Source organism: Glandiceps talaboti, chromosome 2, assembly GCF_964340395.1.
Source record: "Glandiceps talaboti chromosome 2, keGlaTala1.1, whole genome shotgun sequence".
Classification (NCBI taxonomy): domain Eukaryota; kingdom Metazoa; phylum Hemichordata; class Enteropneusta; family Spengelidae; genus Glandiceps; species Glandiceps talaboti.
The window spans coordinates 10,547,380-10,566,806 of record NC_135550.1 but is presented as its reverse complement, the minus strand read 5'-3'; the positions used below and the strand labels follow the sequence as shown (position 1 = coordinate 10,566,806).

The following is a 19,427-nucleotide window of genomic DNA, read 5'->3' as shown; positions in this document are numbered from 1 at the left end:
ACGTCGATTCCTGAAAACATGAAATACGTGCAAAACAAAGTATAAGTAAAGATAACTCGTACCTAACCTGCAAAAAATTACATGTAATTAAGATAAAAAGAATCATTTACGTGACTGGTTTTAGAATGTGAGGAATGAAGATAATGTATCGTGCCTGATGGCGACACTGTGTAATGGATAATTATGGGGGCTGGTGCGATGAATTAACTCCCAATTAGCAGAGAGAATAGAAGTGGAGACCATTATATGTGCGCTTATATAGAGTAACGAACGCGCATCACACGTACAAGTCTTAATTTTAAACCCAGGCTCCAACCGCTTGGGCTCTCCTTCGAGATCACCCAGACGAGACCAGGTGATGCCGTACAAGAGCCCTCAGCTGTGAGATTCTGGGTAATCGAGACTACAAATACAGGTGCAACATGCAGTGCTGACACACCATAGATACACAAAAGAGGTTGATTCCGACCGAAATTGGTTACGTGCTGACAGACACAAACACTACCCGTGTCCTTGATAAGACCTACTAGGTCTGGCAATCGAGATCTCGGTTTACTAAGATAGACACAATCTAAAGCTATTGTTGCGTTTAGTTCACGGTACTCAGAGTATAAAGGTGGTGTTTTTGATGATCTTGCAGAGTACATTTTGGGAAAATGCCAAATGTTTACACTATCTTGATTACAGGGCGATTATATCAGCACAACCGAGGAACCGTTATCACCCACACTTAAAATGTATAATCTACCACATTGAACAACAATAGTTTTAGTTTGTCTCTATCTTAAATAAACCGAGACTCGATAGCCAGAGTAGTATTAGTAGATATACGTTGCTACTAATGTCTATTGATTTGTACATTGTAAACATACCAGACATGCATGACTCAGCTGATTGAAATTAAAAAAAAACACCTAACTTTCATTTTGATTAAACTTACCACCTAGCCAACCACCAACAAAGTTCAACCTATATTCCGTCTTCTTAAAATACAGATGATTTGTTTTTAATTCAATTCAACGATTTCAATTCACATAACATACTAATTATATCTCTTTACAAGTATCGACAGTTTCAAACACCAGTTTGATAAATTTACGATATTTGGTAGGAATCGATTTACCATGGCATGTTGTCGAACGAGTCGAGGGGGCAGTGGGTGTGACCTTGTCGGAAAAACATACCACACATAGCTGTGAAAGTATCGGCATCGATCACAATATACAGTGTTAACACTTGATGACAGTAACATTTATGGTCTTTACAGGACCAAGTGGAATGTAAGGCTGGTTTGGGGAAATAAACGATTCACCACACCACACCACCCCCACCCCTACCCCCCGTACAAGCTAAGCAATTTAGTAGCCTCTAAGGGAGCCTTCATTACTAGTAATTGTAGGGGGGAGAAGGGAATCAGCCCCATTAAATATTATCCTCCCCTAGTTCGTTGTGATAAAAAGTTACCATCCCTCACTCTCCTTTCTCTAAAATATGACCGGCCCCCGTTCAAATATTTCGATGAAAAACATTTTAACACCGGCTCTCTGTGACATATTTGTTAGAGTTCAAGATTAGTAGTTAGGAGGTCCTGGGTTCGAATCCCACTGGAAACAGGGAATTCTTCTGTACAAAATTCATAGTTTTTAAAGGCATTTACTGTTTCCCACCATGATTACCGGTACCCATATCACAGGTTTTGTGTTTGGATCTGAGCTGAAGGCTAGAACTACCAAAGACTAGATTAGCGTGCACAAACTGACAACCTCATCAGGACCGAGGTCACCACCTCCACTCCACCACAACAAATATCTTGTCACGCTATTCCCCCTTTACTACCGTGTGACCCGTTCCTCTCCTCACACCACAACTGACATGTAATTCACTGCATTTCACTGATATGATGTTCCTTTTACAATGGTGGCAGTGGTGGGATGTGGTAACAGTAGGATTTGGAACCCCTAATTTCCATTTCTCTAAATATGGCCCTCCCCGAGGACACATTTGTAAAAGGTGAACCCCTGCATAGCTTTTTATCTGTAAGTGGCGCATGCGCATACCCAATTCAATTAAGTACCTTTTACTTTACTTAAAATCAAAAATGAAATTTTAGGAGCATACAAAACTTGCTGAAAACGTTTATTTCTACTTCAGAATATCGATACATTTTCGGATGGGGAAGATGGGGAAATCCATCTGCATATCTGCATAAAATACTTAAAGGTTTCCTGTAGACAGGTGGCATATACACTTTCTGAATCAGAGAAGATGGTATCTCGATATCACAACCACTTTGAGTGATTTCACTCTTCTAAAATACAAATCCTTTCATTCATAATTGTTGAAAAAATACCCTGCCCCCCCCCCCTCCAATGACAGATGAAGGGACCTGTCCATATGTCCAGGTGTTGGGTGTCGTAGAGTTGAACGGTATAAGTATGGATAGTTCTGACGTTACACTCTAGCACCCACACTCTCATACGGGATCGTTCAGGTCCAAGTCGGGAATTAGTCACGACTGAGAAGAGATTTCGGCTTGCCAGAATCACCTACCCGAGTTAATTCTGGATGTTTAATTCTCACTTTAAATATACTTCCAATACAATGGAATTTACACAACAACTAAATATAGAAAATCACGCCATAAGATCACGCCATCATAAAAGTTATTATATACTTTTCTCTAACCAATCATGTGAATTTCAGATACATCATATTTGCCCAGATTCGTCATCGCCAGTCTATATCTGACCTATGGCCTACAATGCCGAAAAGTAGAATTTATTCCCATAATTCCGAAATACGATATTTTGGATCGTAACACCGGCATAATGTTAGTGATATATAGTTAGCATGATATATGAAACTGAAAATAAACCAAGTGTTAGTATCAGTTACATTGTAAGAGTTAGTAGATATCATAAGGACAAAGGGGCCTCATGTATGATATGATAAAACAATAGTTCTATTGTCCATTCAAGTATCTATACATGTAAGTATACCTGGTGATACCCATCAAAACGGTGGTGTTTTAAGATTTTAAATGGCAATCGTGCAGTACCATTTACATTTTGAAATGCACCATCGACATTTTTGAAAGTCGACATGCATTGTCGATGAAATGCTTGCACAATTGACATTTTTGACACGATTGACAACCAAGCCGACTAAAATGTCAATCGTGCATACCAAAACGATTGACAGTTTTAAGAATGTCAGTCGTTTAATATGCATTTCCTCGACTGTGTCGGCTTTCAAAAATGTCACTGGTGCTGCATGAGTACATTTTTGGTCTGCACGATAGACACTTTTGGTCTTGGTTTCAAGAAAAGCACCATCATTACACTTTTGATACATTTTAGATTCTCAATACTGTCAAAATGTAAAATTACGATCTCTTGTCCGTAGCGCGAGTTGTCCGTGTTAAACTCACCATTTAGAATACACAAATGACCTTGACCTTCACATTCAAGATCAAATGTCAAATCGGCTTATACCTGGTACTATTGATAAAACAATTGTACAAAACAGAATGCTGATATACACCACTTTGTTTTATGACCACATTAAACATGATTAAATGGCAACCATTTGTCTTGAATATACAATATTTCGGAGGTTAGACAATTTTTCTTTTACATATATTGTAGACTATGAATAAAATGGATGGCTGACAAATTTATCCTAAACCCCATAAAAAGGTTGCACAAAACATGAGGCATGTGTACATATATGTACATTAGTGAGACTTATGCTACCGTTAGGTAATTGTAATAATAAAAAAGGCCCTCGTCAGAAACTCTTTCAACTTTGTGTGTCCCTTCTTCATTATTGCATGGCCAATACAATGTCCTACAAAGATTTGTGCCACCTCCTGAATTTTTCCTCCACATAGAACAGCACAGCATTAACCCAGAATGCTCGTACTAAATTGACATTCAGTCCCTTAAGGAACACTGTGTACCCTTCTTCTCTGATGCTCACCCGAATACAATCAATGATATTCTTGTACTTGGTTTTCCCATCGATTCCATCAGCTTGTAATCTCGACTTAATAACATCGATTGGTTGGCATGCTGCCCACAGGCTAACACCAGCTGCACCACCAGCAATGAATGAACCCATTCCTCCAACTTCCCCTTCTTCCATTCCGTCTTTTCGATTTTGTTTCCGAAAAACTTTTTTGACATATTCGTTAACACCGAAGTAAATCATGAACCCAGGGATATCCCTGTAAAGTGTCATCAACAGTCCACGATAGAACCCACGGACACCTTCTTGTTGGAAGATTTTGAAAAGGCACTGTACAGAGCCTCTATAAGGTTGAATTTGCTTGTCTGATGGTTTTACACCTTGACCTTGCAATTGCAACCGTACTTTGCTAAGTTCGATCGGAGAAAGAACAAAAGACTGCACTGCTCCCGCTGCTGCTCCGGCGATCACTTGATCGGTTATCTTTTTTTCATTCATATGTTTCATAAGATTACGTTGAACTCCAAAAACGACAGCATTGACAAGTCCTTGCCCAAGCACTGGCGAAAGCATGCCCTTGAATAATCCTTGCACCTTATGAGATAATGAGAAGACAAAAGGTGTACTTATAACTATAATTGCATAGTATGTCCAAATAAATTCGGAAATTTGTTGAATGATCGCCACAAGAGTAGCGCCCTAGTGTTGAAAAAGCAGAAGGAAACCGGAGTACTCAGGGTCAAACTGAGCATCACCCTTCTTATATGCAGACCTGGTAAGAGGCATACGAGCTAACCACTCGGCCACCGACAACCCCATTTTTGTATGTATGTATGTATGTATGTATGTATGTATGTATGTATGTATGTATGTATGTATTTCAAACGATTACGTTGAACTCCAAAAACGACAGCATTGACAAGTCCATGTATGCATGTATATAGTTACGTATACAGCAGATACAACATATACTAATTGTAGGAGACTTTAACACCCCAGGTATAAATTGGAACGACTACACAACTCTACCAGGTTCAAACAATCAGACTTTATCATTCCTTGATTCAGTGAGAGACAGTTTCCTGTATCAACATGTGAAAGAACCTACACATTACAGACCTAACACACAGTCCAACATTTTAGACCTGGTACTCAGCAATGAAGAGGACATGGTAAAAAATATCTAATATCTACAACCCATTGGTAAAAGTCATCATGTTGTCATCAAATTCAATTTTACCTGTTACCCATATGTATCACCAGCAGGCCAGGAACATTTACTCTATGACAAAGCAAACTATGATACCATGAGACAACAAATGAAAGAAATTCAATGGGACCAAGAACTAAATGATAAAGTTACAGACGAGGCTTGGAATCTGTTTATGTATCACTTGAACAAATCCATTAAATCATGTATACCAAGGACAAAGCCCAAAAATACAAGTTCTCACAACAAGCCAGTCTGGTTTAATGGGACAGCAAGGGACAAAGTTAAAGAAAAACATAGAGCATTCAAGAAATATATCACTACTAGGGATGGTGAAGACTACAGAGTGTTTGCAAAAGCAAGAAACCAGGCTAAATGGGCATGTCGACAAGCAGTTAGAGACTTTGAAAGAAATATTGCACATGAGGTAAAGCTTAACCCCAAAGTATTTTACAAGTATGCAAATAGCAGGATGAAAACGAAGGAAAGTATTGGTAATATAAACACAGCCAAGGGTATTGTCTCTAGTGACAATGAAAAAGCCGAGGAATTAAATAACTTCTTCTGCAGCGTGTTCACCAAAGAGAACTTTTCCAGTGTACCCAATGTACCAGACAAGCTTTTAAATACCAGGCTTACTGACATTCACTTTACACAGGACACTATTTACAAGGAACTGATTAAGCTCAATAGCAGCAAGGCAGCAGGCCCAGATGGACTTCATCCTAGAATTCTAAAGGAACTAGCCAATGAAATCAGCTATCCACTATATATGATATTTAAAAGTTCACTGGATTCAGGTATAGTCCCCACTGCCTGGAGGGAAGCCCATGTAACTCCAATATTCAAAAAAGGAAAGAAAACAGAAGCAAGTAACTATAGACCAGTAAGCCTCACTAGTGTTGTATGTAAAGTAATGGAGAAAATTATCCGTGACAGTCTTATCAACCACATGACAAATAGTAGCTTATTGTCTCCATACCAATCCTATCTGGACGTTCATGTACAACTAACCTGCTGGAAGCACTCGATCATTGGACACTAGCAATTGATGAAAATAAACCAGTAGATGTTGTTTACCTGGACTTTGCCAAGGCATTTGACACAGTACCACATACCAGATTGCTCATTAAGTTAAAGGCGTATGGAATTGATGGCAAGGTTTTAACATGGATAAATTCATTTTTATCAATCAGAAAACAACGAGTTATAGTAAATGGATCAAAATCAGAGTGGTCTCAAGTATTAAGTGGAATCCCACAAGGTAGTGTTCTTGGTCCAGCTTTGTTTATCTGCTTCATTAATGACCTTCCAGATTCAATTATGCACAGCATTTGTCTAATGTTCGCAGATGATACCAAAGTGTACAGAACCGTGGAATCAGTACAAGACTGTCAACTACTACAGGAAGACATTGATAACTTAACAGACTGGTCTGATCTCTGGCAATTGAAATTCAATGCAACCAAGTGTAAAATCATGCATATTGGCTATACAAATACAAATACAGAGTACACCATGAATAGCAATAATGTACAAGAACCCCTTCAGGTAACAGAACTTGAAAAAGACCTTGGTGTACATGTGGACCCTGAACTAAAGTTCTCAAGTCATGTGGAGAATGAGGTCAACAAAGCAAACCAGATCTTAGGTCTGATACGTCGGTCATTCATTTACCTCGAGGAAGAGTCGCTGAAAAAACTGTTCATAGCCCTAGTTCGTCCACATCTTGAATATGCTAACACAGTATGGTCACCCAGATTCATCAAAGACATCAATTTAATTGAAAGTGTACAAAGGAGAGCTACCAAGTTACTTGCTAAATTACGGAATTTAGATTATGAAGACCGCCTTGCATACCTTGATTTACACAGTATGGTATACAGGAGGGCCAGAGGAGACATGATAGCATTATGGAAATACACTCATGGAAAATATAACGCAAATCACCATTTCTTACAACTTGACACTACTGGGGTCACAAGAGGTCATCCATTGAAACTAAAGAAATTTGGATTTTCCAAATCTGTGCGTGCTCACTTCTTCGGAAACAGAGTCATCAACACATGGAATAGTTTGCCTGCTACGCTTGTCACATCAAATTCACTTAACTGTTTTAAGAACAATCTAGACTCTGTCTGGGAACACTGGAAATATTCTACGAACATTGACTTCTCACTACGGCCATAAGGACATGGATTGACACTATTTTAAATTTAATTTGTTTTGCGGACCAGCTTATAGGCTATTAGCCTTACCTAGCTGTTATTATGATATGATATGAATGTCTGCGTGCTGCTGGTGAGATGAAATGTGTGGGTTGAACAATTTAAGTAAAAAACAAGAGGTCTGGTTGCTTTTGTATTTGGTGAGTATAGTGTGCATCTCGTTAAAATTATTCACAGTATTATAGGTTTGAAAAGTAACCTCTGTTGAAGAAACTGGGTAGATAGGTCTGAAATATCCCAATAAATTTCCAAAGCATAATGAAACCGTTGTTGATATACAAATTAGGTGTAAAATGTTCATTTTGGTCAAAAATCATCAAGTCAAAAACTACCGTATGGATTTTTTTTGTGCTGATATTTGGCTGGAATTCATTCAGGGATGTGTATATTAAGAATTGTTCATGAAACGACGACCCCAATGGTTGAATGCAAAACTATGTTTGAAATGTTATTTTTTGGGTAAAATTTCTTCATTACCAAAATCTTTGTAGATATTCGTCTGAACGCAGTGCGGGTGTTTCTAAAATGTGTAGATGAAGAATTGTTCAAGACACGATGATATACTTAATATATAAATTTGCTCTAAAATATGATTTTCAGTCAAAAAACTGAGATTCAGAAAATACTTGTCAGATTGTGGTTTGGTAATTTTAGGGGACGTTCCAGTGGGTGTCTAGATTTTTGTATTCTGTCGTATATTACTTTACATGTGATAAACGGAGGAAAATGTCAGTCACAAATTATTCATAAAAGCAAGTGACAAAGCTTGGAACGTACCCCCTCCGTCTTGACTGTCTTTAGAAAACAATCCCATGCTCCCTTGTAATATACAGGTTTGGTCTTAAACTGCAAAAAAAATACAGTAGAATAGTGATAAAAATATGATAATAGACACACTCAATTCAACATTGTAAACTTACAAATACTGTCACACTTATTCAAAATCACTATATAACTGAGTTAGAGGGTCTACTTTCTTCTTCTTTTTCTCGATGCAATATGAGGCATACATTTTAGATGAATCGTGAAGTGTCTGAATTTATTATGATCTCATTTAAGAGGCCAATATGCGATGCAGATTTTACGAGTGCCAGCCAAAGCTTAGAACTTCCATGATATTTTTCACATGCACTCCTTCAAAACTAGTTTTTGTGAATGCACAAGGTATCCCCCCCCCTTTACATCGGTGCAAATCTTCGCCTGTAATATTCCAACGACATTGACACTCACCCTATACAAGGCGATATTCATTACCCTTGCTGGTCTTTTACAAAATGTATATGCAAAGAAATGACATTTGATGGAAAGGGTTTCCCTAATGTGTCACTTTGATAGTATATAGACTTATACTCAGTACCTACCATGCCATTCTTGACAACATTCCCATTGCCAATTGCCATGCCATTGGTTACCGAACCAGACTGCTGTAATTGCAACCTAACCTGCAAAATAATTACACGTAATTACACGTAAAATAATCGTTTACACGGTTTTCAAAATGTGAGGAATGAAGATAATGTATCTCGCCTGATAATGACATTCTGTAATGGATAATTTTGGAGACTGGTGAGATGAATATATATATATATATATATATATATATATATATATATATATATATATATATATATATATATATATATATATATATATATATATATATATATATATAGAGAGAGAGAGAGAGAGAGAGAGTTTTGGTAGTACTGGAACTCTTTCTTGGTTGTAACTCGGAGTTTCACGCATTGCGCGATCATCAGACAACATAGTTCCAGTACAAATGTACTACCAAAATTATTGCGCTCTGCCACTGCGGTATAGATCACTGTCTTAGCAGATTGATACTCACCGAGTATATATATATATATATATATATATATATATATATATATATATATATATATATATATATATATATATATATATATATATATATTCATTCATTCATATTATTTATTTTCACCAGACACAAAGGGAAAATGATACACAACTGAGAAGAAAAGAAAAGAAAAACTGTACCTGGTACACATATATATATATATATATATATATATATATATATATATATATATATATATATATATATATATATATATATATATATATATATATATATATATACATGTATATAGTACAAGGTAATACAAAATAGTTTTGAGAAATTCGACAAATGAATTGCATGACAATACTTACTTTCATCGTATCAAACGGATGACCTGCTATAGTGCTTACCACTCCTAAATTAATTAACAAGAACATTTATATTTAAAAAATTGCAAAATCAACACTGCTTACTAATATTAATAATTGATAAACTGATGAAAATAGTCCCACTGTATTTTTTAAACAGAAGCTCAATATAGAGGAATAGAAACTATCATTCGTGAAAATTATCATTTTGTGAGGACAGTGCGATATAGTTACTTTGGAAAGATTAATTGGAAACGAAGGCGACGGCGTTTCGATCCGTCTATTATCAGTTTGTTGTTTCAATCATTACAGCTAAAATGATGGCTTGATGTTTCACCCATGGGACATTACAGCTACAATTATGTAGGCTTGGTGTTTCATTCATTGGACATTACATAGGCTTGGTGTTTCACTCATGTGACATGACATTTATTACACACCCTCAGACAACTTCAAATCCAAAAGAAACAATTGCATAGGTGCTGTGCACAGTGGGGATGTGGAAGAAGTTAAGTTGAAATGTTGATTATCAGTCAGAAAATAAACAAATTGAAGCCATTGAAATCATCAAGTCCATGTGTAAGCTTAATGAGATCATTCTCCAGACTTTATTCGTTGAAACTATAGTTTAGTGGTTTGTTAGTTCTCTTTTTGGAGGATGTGGTGGCCCTGAAGAGGGCCGTTAGTAATAAAGGGAAGGGGATTCCTAACACTATCAATATTAAATAAGTGTATGACATTGCGTTTACCATATAACCAACTGTGGGTTGTTAGATCAAATTTGTTAATAAGTGGAAGCATTTTCCAAGGTTGGTTCAAACTTGATTATGTTGTTTGGTAATAATAAATTGGTTTAAAAGTGAATTATCCAAGTGATCAGTCAGCTCCTCATAGATTTTTTTACCAGCTATCTATCTTAAATAAAAGCATGGATTGTTAACTGCTACTAATTGCTTCTTACACAGAACAAGTTAGTTGTGAGCCAGTGACATTTAGGTATAGTTATGAACCGCACATTACAAAATTGGTAACCGAGAAAAATTAAATTTGCACTGCTTCTGCATATGGAAAAATAATTTGATGCGGGACTGACAATAGAAATAAAAATTGCTGTCACAGTGATGGGAAAAAAATTTGCTGCCATACCCACTTCCTCCTGCCCCCCCCCCCCTCCGAAATCAAATGGTTCTCCCCTTAGGAGAAATTCTGATCAAACCCAAAGATAAGGGCAAGAAAGAAAACAGGAAAGACGTCATCTACCAAATATCTTGCTATACACCTGGGTGCAGTGCCTTCGCTATACAGGAGAATGGCAGGCCAATAAAGATCGGTTTACACATTATAGAAAGTGTCCACCAACCCCCAGAACTATTAAATTTCAAAATCATGTATACACATATCAAAAATATTTATACACACATGGTCTTAGGATGATCTTAATAAGAATGTGACGTCAGTTATTGTGGTGGTACTACATTCCATTCCCTGACAGTGATCTGAACAGGCCTCTATGTTTTGGTGAGGTCATGACACTGTCGTTGTCTTTCACAGTCTCATAGTTTCATAGCGTTAGGTTAATGTCATGACTACAAAATACAACACGATCGTGATAAAATCCTTTTTTTTTATTTTTATATAAAATCCTTTTTTTTATTTTTTTTTTTGGGGGGGGGTAATCACATTTATATTTGGCTAAATCTCATACCTTCGCATTACTTATTAACTGTGCCAATAAGGTTGGATAGATAAATGCCACGTGTATATCCATATGTCTGTCTGTCTGTCTGTCTGTCTGTCTGTCTGTCTGTGTGTTCGTCCGTCTGTCCGTGTGTCTCCTATCTACCTATCTACCTGCCTGCCTGTCTGTCTGTCTGTCTGCCTGTCTTTCCGTGAGCAGGATATCTCACGGATTGATTTATATGAAAGGTGGCTTTTTCTTACTTCCATGATCTTGCAGAGTATATATATATATATATATATATATATATATATATAACTCGGTGAGTATCAATCTGCTAAGACAGTGCTCAGTGGCAGAGCGTAATAGTTTTGGTAGTACTGGAACTCTTTCTTGGTTGTAACTCGGAGTTTTACGCATTGCGCGATCATCACGGGTTTAGTTTAGGTGATAGATGCTCTATTGAAGTTGGACAAGTAAAACTTATTCTCGTGTCGGCATTTGAGAATAAGTTTTATTTGTCGAACTTCAATATAGCATCTATCACCTAAACTAAACCCGTTAACTAACGGAACATCAAAGCCCAACATGTAACAACCCGCCAACACTTACTTGTCCGCACCCAATAACTCACACAATAACAACCAACACCCCCACACATACAACACCTACCCACCGACACAGACAATAGTGATGGTATTTCTATTGTCTGCACTCTATATATACACACACCCAGAGAGTAGAAACCAGCAGTTGTCTGATGATCGCGCAATGCGTGAAACTCCGAGTTACAACCAAGAAAGAGTTCCAGTACTACCAAAACTATATATATATATATATATATATATATATATATATATATATATATATATATATATATATATATATATTTTTTATTCGTCTTTAGGCCACATGCCAAACTGACAATTACATAAATTAATGACAAACAGAATACAATATAACAGGTTAAAAAATGGTGTATATATTTGATGTTTTTGGTTTGTGACTGACTTTATAGAAAGTGGAGTTCTACCACAACTACCAAGTACGGTTTCGTTGGATGTGTTTTGGCCTTGTCCCAAGAAATGTTTACAAAACTTTTGATGAACTCTTTCAGCTTCCATGAATTGCTATGAATTGCTATTGCCCATATCTCCGCCCCATATAATGATAATGGTAAAATATCACAAAGTGTAATATACATTAAAACTTATAATACTAGATCAATAGGGCGATTATATTAGCACAACAGAGGCTTCGCTATCGCCCATTCCCACTTAAATATAATCTACCACTTACAGTAACATCGAACAACAATATACTTATTTTGTCTCTATCTTAGTAAAGCGAGACTCCCAGAGTAGTAGTAAATATACATAACGACTAAACGTTGCTGACGATGTTTGTTGATTGTACATTGTAAACTTCCCAGACATGCATGACTCAGCTGATTGAAATTGAAAAAAACAAACAGCTATGTTTTATTTTGAACTTACCACTTATCCAACCACCAACAAACTCCAATCCCCAGTCTTCCGTCGTCATCTTAATGTTAAAATACAGATTTCTTTACAACAATTTTCAGTTCACACAGCAACTTTGTAATCAGGCTCACAGAATCAGATCTTGAATGTTCGGTATGTGAAACTCGACTATATATATATATCTCTTTACAGGTAACGAGAGAGTTTCAAACTCTTGAAACCCGGTTTGTTAAATTTATGGTCTTGTCGAATGGCAGGAACCTGCCCGATTTAAAATAACCATGTTGTCGAGCGAGTTGACGATGCAGGTCGATGTCGGTGATGTCACCTCATCGGTAGATCAACAATACATATAGCTATGTAACAATCACTTTGTATAAGTATCGGGATCGATCACAATAAACCGTATTTAACGCCTGACGACAGTGACATTTATGGCACTTAGAGGACTAAGCGGAAAGTAGAGCAGGTTGGGAGGGGGGGGGGACATACAGAATTCATAATCACACCACACCACACCGCACCGCACCACACCACCGAAAATTACAAGCACTTTTAAGGGTCATTTCAACCTTCAAAATAAACATGCCTTTATTCATAATTAAAACGAAACATTTCCAAAATGCCCTCTACCCTCCAAAGACAGAGGGAAAGACCTGTCCATATGTCGAGACATAATGTTAAGCTGTGCATGTATAGTACACAACAACACACAATCCCTAGCATCCACTGTTAGTCTAATGACATATGAGTAAAAATCATGTACACAGGCAGTGCATATAAGCTATGATAAAACAATAGCTGTATTGTTCATTCAAGTATCTATACGTGTAAGTACCTGGTGATATCCATCGGCAAGGGTTTTTTTATGTTTTGGGACATAGCTTTTTATCTGTAAGTGACACATACCCACTTCAATCATGTACCTTTTACTTTACTTAAAATCAAAAATGAGATTTTAGGAGCATACAAAACTTGCTGAAAACGTTTATTTCTACTTCAGAATATCGATACATTTTCGGATGAGGGAGATGGGGAAATCCATCTGCATAACTGCATAAAATGCTTAAAGGTTTCCTGTAGACAGGTGGCATATACACTTTCTGAATCAGAGAAGATAGTATCTCAATATTACAACCACTTTGAGTCATTTCACTCTTCTAAAATACAAATCCTTTCATTCATAATTGTTGAAAAGAAAATTTCCAAAACACCCTGCCCCCCCCCCCTCCAATGACAGATGAAGGGACCTGTCCATATGTCCAGGCATAGTGTTAGTCTAATGATATATGAAACTGAAAATAAACCAAGTGTTAGTATCAGTTAAAAGTTAGTAGATAACATAAGTACAAAGGGACATGATAAAACAACAGTTTTATTGTCCATTCAAGTATCTATACATGTAAGTATACCTGGTGATATCCATCAAAGTGGTGTTTTTTTTAGAATTTGGCAAAATGAAAGTATACACAAACACACTTAAACAATGGGGTTTCTGACATAGTGATACGCTTATTTAGTTGTCAGGCTACACATGAACACGTTTTGTAACTAACTTCACGAAGTAGAATCGGTATCCATATTCAATAATTGATCTGGCCTTGAAATGACTACGCGCACTCGTGTTCTTATCAACTTTCATTATACACCTGTCCTGTAACATTCATGATATTTGGTTTTGTACCAAAGCGATCGTTCAGTAGTTTATTTATTGACTCGAAGTGATGGGAAAACTAAAATTAAAAATCCCCATCCGCATGGATTCCATTTGAAATACTCTTGGGCGGCATAAATCGTGTCAAATTTAGTAAATGGTGACCATATGTCGCAAAAATATCCCATTCCGACATCTTAGAAACTGTTAAATTTGGATATTCCATGAACATAGCCTATTGTCAGTATGTTTGCTGTGATGATATCATCACAATTGCCTTTTCAAAATTGAATCGTTATAAACCATTGACTCGAAATACTGGAGATTTTACTATAAGAACTATATTATCTATTACTTTTGCCATCTTATATATTGTCTGGAGTTGTCCATCTATGGACAGAAGTCAATGATTTTACATTTTTGAGTTTCGTACATGTGCATGATTAGCTTTTTTTTACACGATAGAAAACCAAAAATATCAACCGTTGCGACCAAATATGTTATCGTTCAGCACGATTGCCGTTTTTGAAAGCTGACATCAATTGTCACAATGTCAAAAAAGTCAATTTTGCAAGTATTTCGTCGACTATGTCGGCTTTCAAAAATGGCAATCGTGCAGTACCATTACATTTTTGAAATTAACGATCGACATTTTTGAAAGTCGACATGCATTGTCGATGAAATACTTGCACAATTGACATTTTTGACACGATTGACTACCAAGCCTACTAAAATGTCAATCGTGCATACCAAAACGATTGACAGTTTTTTGAAAATGTAAATCGTATATTTCCTCGACTGTGTCGGCTTTCAAAAATGTCACTGGTGCTGCATGAGTACATTTTTGGTCTGCACGATAGACACTTTTGGTCTTGGTTTCAAGAAAAGCACCATCTTTACACTTTTGATACATTTTAGATTCTCAATACTGTCAAAATGTAAAATTACGATCTCTTGTCCGTAGCGCGAGTTGTCCGTGTTTAAACTCACCATTTAGAATACGCAAATGACCTTGACCTTCACATTCAAGGTCAAATGTCAAAATTGGTATATTTCTTAGCTGGTACTATTGATAAAACAATTGTACAAAACAGAATGCTGATGTACACCACTTTGTTTTATGACCACATTAAACATGATTAATTGGCAACCATTTGTCTTGAATATACAATATTTCGGAGGTTAGACAATTTTTCTTTTACATATATTGTAGACTGTGAATAAAATAGATGGCTGACAAATTTATCCTAAAAACCTATAAAAAGGTTACACAAAACATGAGGCATGTACATATATATACATGAGTGAGACTAGATGAGCGTTAGCTAATTGTAATATTAACAAAGGGCCCTCGTCAGAAACTCTTTCAACTTTGTGTGTTCCTGCTTAATTATTCCATGGCCAATACAATGTCCTACAAAGATTTGTGCCACCTCCTAAATTTTTCCTCCACATAGAACAGCACAGCATTAACCCAGAATGCTCGTACTAAATTGACCTTCAGTCCCTTAAGGAACACTGTGTACCCTTCTTCTCTGATGCTCACCCGAATACAATCAATGATATTCTTGTACTTGGTCATCCCATCGATTCCATCGGCTTGTAATCTTGACTTGATCACATCGGCTGGTTGGGACACTATCCACAGGCTAACACCAGCGACACCACCAGCAACGAATGAACCTGTTCCTCCAACTTTCACGTCTTCCCTTCCGTCTTTTCGATTTTGTTTCTCAAAGACACCTGTGAGATATTTGTAAACGCCAAAGTAAACCATGAACCCAGGGATATCCCTGTAAAGTGTCATTAACAGTCCACGATAGCAGCCACGGACACCTTCTTGCTTGAAGATTTTGAAAAGGCACTGTACAGAGCCGCTATAAGGTTGAATTTGCTTGTCGGATGGATTTACACCTTTACATGTATGTATGTGTATGTGTGTATGTATGTGTGTATGTATGTATGTATGTATGTGTGTATGTATGTATGTATGTATGTATGTATGGATCATGGTAAACATACATAATATAGTGTGATTTAATGTATGTATGTAGACAGGCCGGCAAGCAGACAGGCATGTAGATAGTTACGTATACAGTTTCAACTGTATGTAGATTTCGAGGCCAAATTAAAGTTTATAATAGGATACTGTGTCAGCAATATCTGCGTGCTGTTGGTGAGATGAAATGTGTGGGGTGGCGATGGGGGTGGGGAAAGTGACTGAACAACTTATAAGTAAAAAAATAGAGGTCTGATTTCATGGTATATGGTGAGTACTAAGGATTGAAAATGTAACTTTTGTTGAAGAAACTGAGCGGATAGGTCTGAAATATTCAAATAAAAAAGAAATTTCCAAAGTGTAATGAAGCCATTGTTGATATGCAAATTAGGTGTACAAATGTTCTTTTTGGTCGAAAATCATCAAGTCAAACACTAATGTGCAGATTAGGCTAACATTTGGCAGGAATTCATTCAGGGATGTGTAAATGAAGAATTGTTCACGATACGATGACCGCCCCAATGGTTGAATGCAAAACTAGGTTTGATATGTTATTTTTTTAGTAAAACATCTTCATGAACAAAATCATTGTATAGGTTCGTCTGAATGTCGGTGAAGATGTTTCTAAAATGTGTAGATGTAGAATTGTTCATGGCATGATGATATACTTAATATATAAATTTGGTGTAAATGTGATTTTCAGTCAAAAATCTTAGATTCAGAAATACAGGTCAGATTGTGGTTTGGTAATTTTAGGGGACGTTATCATGGGTGTCTAGATTTGTATATTCTGTCATATAGTTTACATGTGATAAAAGGAGAAACATGTCAGTCACAAATTATTCATAAATTTAAGAGACAAAGCTTAGAACATACCCCCTCCGTGGTGACTGTCTTTATAAAACAATCCCATGCGCCTTTGTAATATACAGGTTTGGTCTTAAACTGCAAAAAATACAGTAGAATAGTGATACAAATATGATAATAGACACACTCAATTCAACACTGTAAACTTACAAATGCTGTCACACACACTGATTTAAAAAAGAATATCACTCTATACAGGGCGATATTCATTATCTTGGCTGGTCTTTTACAAAGTATATGCAAAGAAATGACATTTGATGAAAAGGGTTTCCCTGATGTTTCACTTTCATAGTATATAGACTTATACTTAGTACCTACCATGCCATTCTTGACAACATTCCCATTGCCAATTGCGTTGCCATTGGTTACCGAACCAGACTGCTGTAATTGCAACCTAACCTGCAAAATAATTACAGGTAATTAAGATAAAAGAATCGTTTATGCGGGTTTTTTTTAGAATTGTGAGGAATGAAGATGATGTATCCCGCCTGATAATGACATTCTGCTGTGGAGGTTGGTGAGATGAATAAACACCCGCTTAGCCTAATAAACATTGACAACAGAAATTGAGACAATTGTGTGTGTGTGTATATATATATATATATATATATATATATATATATATATATATATATATATATATATATATATATATATATATATTACACACACACATACACATACACAAATATATATATATATATATATATATATATATATATGTATTGTGTGTGTAAAAGTTTTGAGAAATTCGACAAATGAGTTGCATAATTAATACTTACTTTAATCGTATCAAACGGATGACCTGCTACTGTACTTGCTACTCCTAAAATAATCAACCAGAACACGAAAGAAAATTGAATTTAAAAAAAATGCAAAAAATCAAAACTGCTTTACTAATATTAACAAGTACAAGTGATAAACTGATGAAGATATCCCCAGTGTATTTTTTTAAACAGAGCTCGATATAGAGAAGTAGAAAATATCATTCGTGAAAGTTATATTTTTGTTAGGACAGTACAATATAGTTACTTTGGAACTGTAAATTGGAACGAGTGCGACGTTTCGATCCGTCTACTATGGAACTTGATATTTTTGCTGTTTCAATCATTATTTTATACTGAATATGCTATTATCATAAACGTTATTAACAGCCATGTTTATTTAAAGATTTTTAATTGTGAATTAAACAACTATGTACTGATAGAGTTACTTCTAAAGTAACAAGTACTGATTGAACGACAGGGAACAGGACGAATAAATGATTTTGTTCTCGCAATTTTTCCGTTTTTCTAATATCGTTTTCTTATTTTTTATAAGACAGCAAAACCAATTACGACGTACATTGGTCAATTCTCAAGCAGGCTTCCTCATACTCAAATGTTACCAAACGATATCAAAATGGTAAAATATTTTATGATAACTGCCGACAAATCAACGACCTTGAACAACAGAACTGAATAAATGCCGGCACGCTAACAAGTCCTTACTTAATAATACGTAACCTTTGCTTTCAATTTTTTTGCGTACACACAGCCGTCAGTGAACACACTTAAGTTATGTACATCAAGCAGAATGTAAAGCCAATAGTGTAAATCCACAATGTAATATCAGACTCGTCTTCTTTCATTTATATATATATATATATATATATATATATATATATATATATATATATATATATATATATATATATATATATATATATATATATATATATATATATATATATATATAACGACTAAACGTTGCTGCTGATGTCTGTTGGTTGTAAATCAGCCAGACATTTATGACTCAGCTTATTGAAACTGAAAAACAAACTATTATGTTTTATTTTGAACTTACCACCAAGCCAACCACCAGCAAACTCCAACCTCCAATCATCTGTCGTCATCGTAATGTTAAAGTACAGAATAACTTTTTCAACGATTTCAGTTCACACAACAACCTTGTAAATCAGACTCAATGATCTCGATAGTTCGGTATGTGGAAATCGACTGTATATCTCTTTACAGATAACTGGAGTTTCAAACTCTTTAAACCCGGTTTCTTAAATATACGGTCATATCGAATGGCAGGAACCTGCCCGATTTAAAATAACATGGTTGTCGAGCAAGTTGACCACGCAGATCGACGTCACCTTATCGG

At 36.0% G+C, this 19,427-nt stretch overlaps 3 protein-coding genes and 1 pseudogene across 3 annotated transcripts in view; 1 reads left to right on the top strand and 3 right to left on the bottom strand.

Moving 5' to 3' along the window:
• LOC144443422 (sphingolipid delta(4)-desaturase DES1-like) overlaps positions 1-19,427 on the bottom strand; it is a 140,136-nt gene that overhangs the window by 64,620 nt on the left and 56,089 nt on the right. The gene's annotated exons all lie outside the window — the stretch shown is intronic.
• On the bottom strand, positions 3,850-4,542 carry LOC144443997 (mitochondrial basic amino acids transporter pseudogene; annotated as a pseudogene).
• On the top strand, positions 5,277-7,369 carry LOC144443981 (uncharacterized). Its single transcript, XM_078133520.1, has 2 exons — positions 5,277-5,979; positions 6,225-7,369. The coding sequence occupies exons 1-2, from the start codon at positions 5,277-5,279 to the stop codon at positions 7,367-7,369; spliced, it is 1,848 nt and encodes a 615-aa protein (XP_077989646.1).
• Positions 15,828-19,173, bottom strand: LOC144443965 (mitochondrial basic amino acids transporter-like). The gene is made up of 5 exons (XM_078133519.1): positions 19,125-19,173; positions 18,062-18,105; positions 17,598-17,678; positions 17,289-17,357; positions 15,828-16,256 (listed from the first exon to the last, which is right to left on the bottom strand). Exons 1-5 carry the CDS (start codon positions 19,171-19,173, stop codon positions 15,828-15,830), a joined length of 672 nt encoding a protein of 223 aa, XP_077989645.1.

Excerpts from the sequence above, each read along its gene's own strand:
- LOC144443981 (XM_078133520.1), top strand. The coding sequence starts at position 5,277 with ATGAGACAACAAATGAAAGAAATTCAATGGGACCAAGAACTAAATGAT. Across the intron at positions 5,980-6,224 it reads TAAAAGTTCACTGGATTCAG|CAATTGATGAAAATAAACCA; the intron begins GTATAGTCCCCA and ends ATTGGACACTAG.
- LOC144443965 (XM_078133519.1), bottom strand. The coding sequence starts at position 19,173 with ATGACGACAGATGATTGGAGGTTGGAGTTTGCTGGTGGTTGGCTTGGT. Across the intron at positions 18,106-19,124 it reads TGCTGGTGGTTGGCTTGGTG|GAGTAGCAAGTACAGTAGCA; the intron begins GTAAGTTCAAAA and ends TGATTATTTTAG. Across the intron at positions 17,679-18,061 it reads ATCCGTTTGATACGATTAAA|GTTAGGTTGCAATTACAGCA; the intron begins GTAAGTATTAAT and ends ATTATTTTGCAG.